At 34.7% G+C, this 5918-nt stretch overlaps 1 protein-coding gene across 2 annotated transcripts; it reads left to right on the top strand.

Moving 5' to 3' along the window:
- The first annotated feature begins 652 nt into the window (after positions 1–652).
- Positions 653–4589, top strand: LOC106295935 (mitogen-activated protein kinase 9). 2 transcript variants are annotated; one of them, XM_013731951.1, is made up of 12 exons: positions 653–765; positions 866–1182; positions 1767–2175; positions 2257–2384; positions 2469–2528; positions 2626–2775; positions 3113–3268; positions 3360–3497; positions 3569–3642; positions 3729–3830; positions 3919–4123; positions 4220–4589. In XM_013731951.1, exons 2-12 carry the CDS (start codon positions 910–912, stop codon positions 4283–4285), a joined length of 1761 nt encoding a protein of 586 aa, XP_013587405.1. In that variant the 5' UTR covers positions 653–765; positions 866–909; the 3' UTR covers positions 4286–4589. The 2 variants fall into 2 exon arrangements, with proteins under 2 accessions (XP_013587405.1, XP_013587406.1); XM_013731952.1 differs by having other exon boundaries at positions 656–754.
- Positions 4590–5918: the final 1329 nt, after the last annotated feature.

The raw sequence follows: 5918 nt of genomic DNA, 5'->3' as shown, positions 1-5918 counted from the left end.
GAAAATCGGAGATTAATCAAAAATTATGCGGGGCAAAATTTTTAGATGGTTTACTATGTTATAAAACATGTTAATTTTTAATTGTGTATAACATTAATACATTTTCATGTTTAAGATTGTATAAAACACACAAATAGAATATATAAACTTAATATAGTGTAATTTTCATCAAAATTATGAATATAAATGATATTTATAAAATTTTAGATCAAATAAAAAATAAAAATATTATTAAAAATAAAATTAAAATTAAAGTTAAAAAATTAAAAAAAAAATTAAAAAAAAAAAAAAAATAGATTAGGCGGTCGGCCGCCTAGGCGGCTAGGCGGTCATTTAGGCGGGCTAGGCGGAAAAAATCGGATATCCGATTTTTTAAACCGATTTGACATAAATCGAGACGGAAGAGTGACGCGTAGCGCCTAGGCGGCCAGGCGGTCGATTTTTAGAACAGGGGTAGTAGTTATAGAAAAAAAACATGGTTTCGATAACGACGAGCGATGATGATGAAGAAAGAAACGCCATGTGAAGCTATTAAAAAAAAGAGAGAGATTAAAAGCGATGCAAATAGTCAAACATGCCCTTTATCACACGCCTCACGTGCACCGCACGTGCCAAAACCCTTTCACCCTTCTCCTTCCTTCTTTCTTCCTTCCGCATCAACCGGAGCCAAATAAAACACAAGAGAAAAACAGAAGAAAATTTAATGGCGAGTTGAGAAAGAGAGAGAGGAAAGCACGCCATACCTGAGAGCTTCGTTCGTGAAGAGTTGAAAACATTTTACTAAGAATAATAATTAATTAATTAATTATTATTATTGTCAATTCTGATAATAATAAATATATATATATATTGTTTGTTAAAATAGGAAAGAAGAAGATAAAAAAAAGTGGTGGTGGAGGTGTTTGATGGATGGGTGCTACTCACAGCACCAACGTTAATAATAATCATTCTCATTCGAAGATTCATACGACCAATAGCTCTCGACAGTGTGGTGCGAGTGATCGATTAGCTGTCAGCAATTTGCGGTCTCAGCTCACTACTATTTATAGAAACCACGAGGACGAAGAAGAAGAAGAAGAAGAAGCTAGAAGATTCGCCCTTGTAAAAGATTTCGATTTGTCTGGTTTGAAGCGCATTAGGGTTCCAAGAAGGAATCATATTCTTATGGATCCTCATAAAAAGGTTCGTCCTTTATTCATTCTCTCCCCCATGGATCTCTTGTTGTTGATTTCTTCAGATTCAATATTGAAATTTTTAGATTTTTGTTGCTTGATGTCTCCAACAACTACATTGGAAGGAACTGTTGCAAATCATTATCCAAACTTTATTGGTGTTCGTGTTGCTTAATGAAATGGTGAAAAAAATTGCAAGCTTGTCTCTAATGATTTGGTTACTTTGCTACGAATTTGACTCATGGATTTGTCAAATGTTTGATCAATAGTCTCAGATTCCAATGCGTCTATGTTTTGAAAAGATACTACATTGTGAATTTGTTTGCTTTCCTTCGTGATTAATGCTTCTTTGGCTCTGAGTTGGCTTTTGATGGCCTTTGGCTGATCTGAAACTAGTAGAAATGCTACATTGTGGGTTTAGTTTCTTGTTTATGTTTCCTCTGTGTCTCATCCTGGAGATACATGTGATCTGTATAATCTGAAGGATGTGAAGGCAATATTATTCTCAATGTAAAGGATGTGATCTGTAGAATCTTTAGGATGCTACATTGTGGATTTAGTTATAAAGGATGTGTTATGTTTATACAAACACAGGTTGCATTGGAGACGGAGTTCTTTACAGAATACGGTGAAGCCAGTCGGTATCAAATCCAAGAAGTTATAGGGAAAGGAAGTTACGGTGTTGTGGCATCTGCAATCGACACTCATACCGGCGAAAAGGTTGCCATTAAGAAAATCAATGATGTCTTTGAGCACGTCTCTGATGCAACGAGGATTCTGAGAGAGATCAAGCTCCTCAGGCTGCTCCGGCATCCCGATATAGTGGAGATTAAGCACGTTATGCTTCCTCCTTCGCGCAGAGAGTTCAGAGATATTTATGTTGTTTTCGAGCTCATGGAGTCAGACCTTCACCAAGTCATCAAAGCCAACGATGATTTGACCCCTGAGCATTACCAGTTTTTCTTGTACCAGCTTCTCCGTGGCCTGAAGTTTATTCACACAGGTTAGTGTCTGTGGCTAGTGTTAGTGTTACCGCTTTTCTACTAAACCTGAAGAAAATCTTTTTTTTTTTTTTTTTATGCAGCCAATGTGTTTCACCGTGATTTAAAGCCTAAAAACATTCTAGCTAACTCTGATTGCAAGCTGAAGATTTGCGACTTTGGGCTTGCTCGTGTGTCGTTTAATGATGCACCTTCTGCTATATTCTGGACTGTATGTTAGAGACTGAAAATCATTAGTTTTTCTTTTTCATTTTCATGCAAGTGTTGTGTACAAATGGTTTTCGCTTGTTTGCAGGACTATGTCGCTACAAGATGGTACCGTGCACCAGAACTTTGTGGCTCTTTCTTCTCCAAAGTAAAAATCCGATTCTTTATTTTCTTTGTGTACCAGTTACCTGTTTCGCTTATCATGACATCACATTCTGAGGATTTTTGTTCTTTCTCTCATCTAGTATACTCCTGCCATTGATATATGGAGCATAGGATGCATATTTGCAGAAATGCTCACCGGGAAGCCATTGTTTCCTGGGAAGAACGTGGTGCACCAATTGGATATTATGACTGATTTGCTTGGTACTCCTTCACCCGAAGCGATCTCAAGGGTTAGTTGCTTAGTCAGTTTTAAAGTTTATCTTTTTTTTGTTAGTTTGCTACAGTCTCTAATCGTGGTGGAGTAGTTTCTTTCAACTCTTATGAATTATGTGTTAAAGTTTTGTAAGCTATGAATATTTGTTTACTTGTGCTTTTTAGCCACGGTTTTATGGCAAGTAGCCTAGTTCCTGTTAGATTCATATTAATTGGTAGGAAACATCAGGTCATAGATATGTCAGTATGTGATCGGCCACATATGAGAATAATAGTGCTATCACTTTACTAGGCCAGGTTTGGATCTGTTTTCTTATTATCTGTAATGATGATGAATGCTTTGTTTCGTTGCAGATCCGTAATGAAAAGGCGAGGAGATATCTGGGCAACATGAGGAGAAAACCGCCAGTTCCATTCACTCACAAATTTCCTCATGTAGACCCGTTGGCTCTTCGCTTGCTGCACCGCCTTCTTGCATTTGATCCCAAAGACCGTCCTACAGCCGAAGAGGTATACTAATTTTCACTTCAAAGTTCCAGACCAGTGTCAGCCGTCCCCATACAAGAAAACATTGAACATGTGTGTGTGTGAGTAAATACAGGCACTGGCAGATCCTTACTTTTATGGACTGGCAAACGTGGATCGGGAACCATCTACTCAACCGATTCCAAAACTTGAGTTTGAGTTTGAAAGAAGGAAGATTATGAAAGAAGACGTCAGGGAATTAATATACAGAGAGGTACACTCATCGTGTTTTTCTATTCCGCATGTATTCATCGTTTTAATTGTTGTTCTTACAAAAACTTGCAGATATTAGAGTATCATCCTCAGATGCTACAAGAATATCTTCGAGGTGGAGAACAGACGAGCTTCATGTACCCTAGGTACTACTATATTATAACAGTTTACAATCTATATTCAAACGGGAACTAAGATAAAGATTCTTTTTAAAATTCCAAATGAAATACAGTGGTGTTGATCGGTTTAAGAGACAGTTTGCACATCTTGAAGAACATTACGGTAAGGGTGAGAGAAGCGCTCCTCTTCAACAACGCCACGCTTCTTTGCCTAGGTACACTATCTTCTTTTGCTGTTTTGTTTGTCAAAATTGATTTTGAAACTTGTCTAACTCCGTTGTGTTTGGTACCTTTTTGTTTCAGAGAGAGAGTCCCTGCGCCTAAGGAAGAGAACAGACCTGCAGCTACTTTAGCCACCACACCCGAAAGCCCTCAGAGTTCTCAACACGAGGGCTCAAATTACATGAATGGGATGAGCCAGACGGGTTACAGTGCCCGGAGCTTGCTGAAAAGTGCCAGCATCAGTGCATCTAAATGCATTGGCGTGAAACAAAGGAACCAGTCCGAGGTAAAAAGATCAAGAATCGCAATAAAAAGATGTATATATTACAAGTTTGTATGTATATACACTTGTGCTTCACATTCTTGATTTTTTTTTTTCCAGCACGGGGAATCGAACAGTGATGCAACTGATGCTTTGTCTCAAAAGGCCGCGGCTCTTCACACTTGATTATGATGTTGGAGAGGGGAGTGAAACTCCTTGCTAACAGTAAGGGATGATCATATACACATCCCTCACAGGGAAGAAAACAGAAGAAGAGAAGAGATAGCATGTGTCTCTGGTTCTCTGCTGCATACATTTACGAACTAATCTTGATAACTTCTGAAAGACTTGAGTTATTGTCTGAACAAAAAAAACCTTCAACCTTCAACTGTTTTCAATTTGCTCAACGGTTCAAGTTGTATGAAATGAATGGAGTAATTTAAGGCAAATTTCGGAAATGCCCTACAAGTGTGGCTTTATTACATGTTCACCCCTAAGTTTCTGTTTGACAAGTACATGTCCTTAGCACATGGTAAAACATAAATCGTTGAAGTTTGTGTTAAGTACATCTTCTTGACCCCGTATATGTAAGAGCCATATGTAGATATGATGACACTTCATCTTCCAATGATACAGAATCATTCTCATTGACTGTTCATTTTCTTCTTTTTGGTCGTCCCATTTTGCTTTGTTCTCTTTCGGTTTACTAATTAATCACTTTTGAGCTGGTGAAAAATATAATCACTGTACATATATGATAAATAAAAAAAATTCAAAAAAAAAAACAGTTATCAAGTTCAAGAAATTAGTGCACACAATACAACAATGTTGTAAGAATATCTACACATCTGAACATTGTGAGTTTGTATATCATAACATACCTTTTGTAGCTCATATGTATAGTAATCGTCTGTCATCATTGTGATGTAGACTGAGAATTTTGTGATTAGGAATAAAAATCCGTTTTGCATTTTTTGTTATGGCGTTCCCGAAAAAGGGTTTGTAGTATTCTTTTTAAGATCAGCTTTCACTATTCGCGTGCCTGACGTTACCTTTTTAACATGGAGCTCCTCCCACTCTTTTACCTTTTTTAATTTTTACTATTCAAAAAGTGTATAACGGAATAATGGATAAACTAGATTATTTTCCGCACAAAACTAGATTTTTTCTTATTATGCTAAACATTTTAGTTTATATAATAAAATTTATCACTAAATTAATATAATTTATATGTATTACTAACTCTATAATACCTATATTTAAGTAGCTTATATTGTATTACTAAAATATTTTGTAACAAAATTTATTTTGAGAACATTATTATGTAACAATATTATTCTACATTATTTTTAATTTTATTTCTAAGTTTTAAATGTATATGGAAGTCAAATTAAATTTGACCTACATAATAGAGAAGAAATATTTTGAGATATTGTTAATAAAACGAAAAAATATTTTTTTAAAAGAAACTATAATATATTGTACATGCAAAGTAATTTGTAGTAAAATTATTATTTGAAAAAATTTCTTGAAATACATAAATTTGGATAAGATTTATTTTATTTGAAATAGAAATGGATATTTCTCTCTAACAAAATATTTTATGATCTTTATAAAATGTATTTCCAAAAATTAATTAATTTAAATTTTATTATCATTAAAATATAATTAAAAATGTTTTATATGATTAATTTTCGATCATAAAACAAAATTTAATTTAATTTAAAATTCTAATTATATTTTATGATATAAAATTAATTAATTTTCCGAAATAAAATTTAAAATGATTCTGAGAAGATTTTCTTAGATTTTTTTAAAA

The sequence above is a fragment of the Brassica oleracea genome, chromosome C5 (assembly GCF_000695525.1).
Source record: "Brassica oleracea var. oleracea cultivar TO1000 chromosome C5, BOL, whole genome shotgun sequence".
Taxonomy (NCBI): domain Eukaryota; kingdom Viridiplantae; phylum Streptophyta; class Magnoliopsida; order Brassicales; family Brassicaceae; genus Brassica; species Brassica oleracea.
This window is presented reverse-complemented; position numbering and strand designations above follow the sequence as displayed.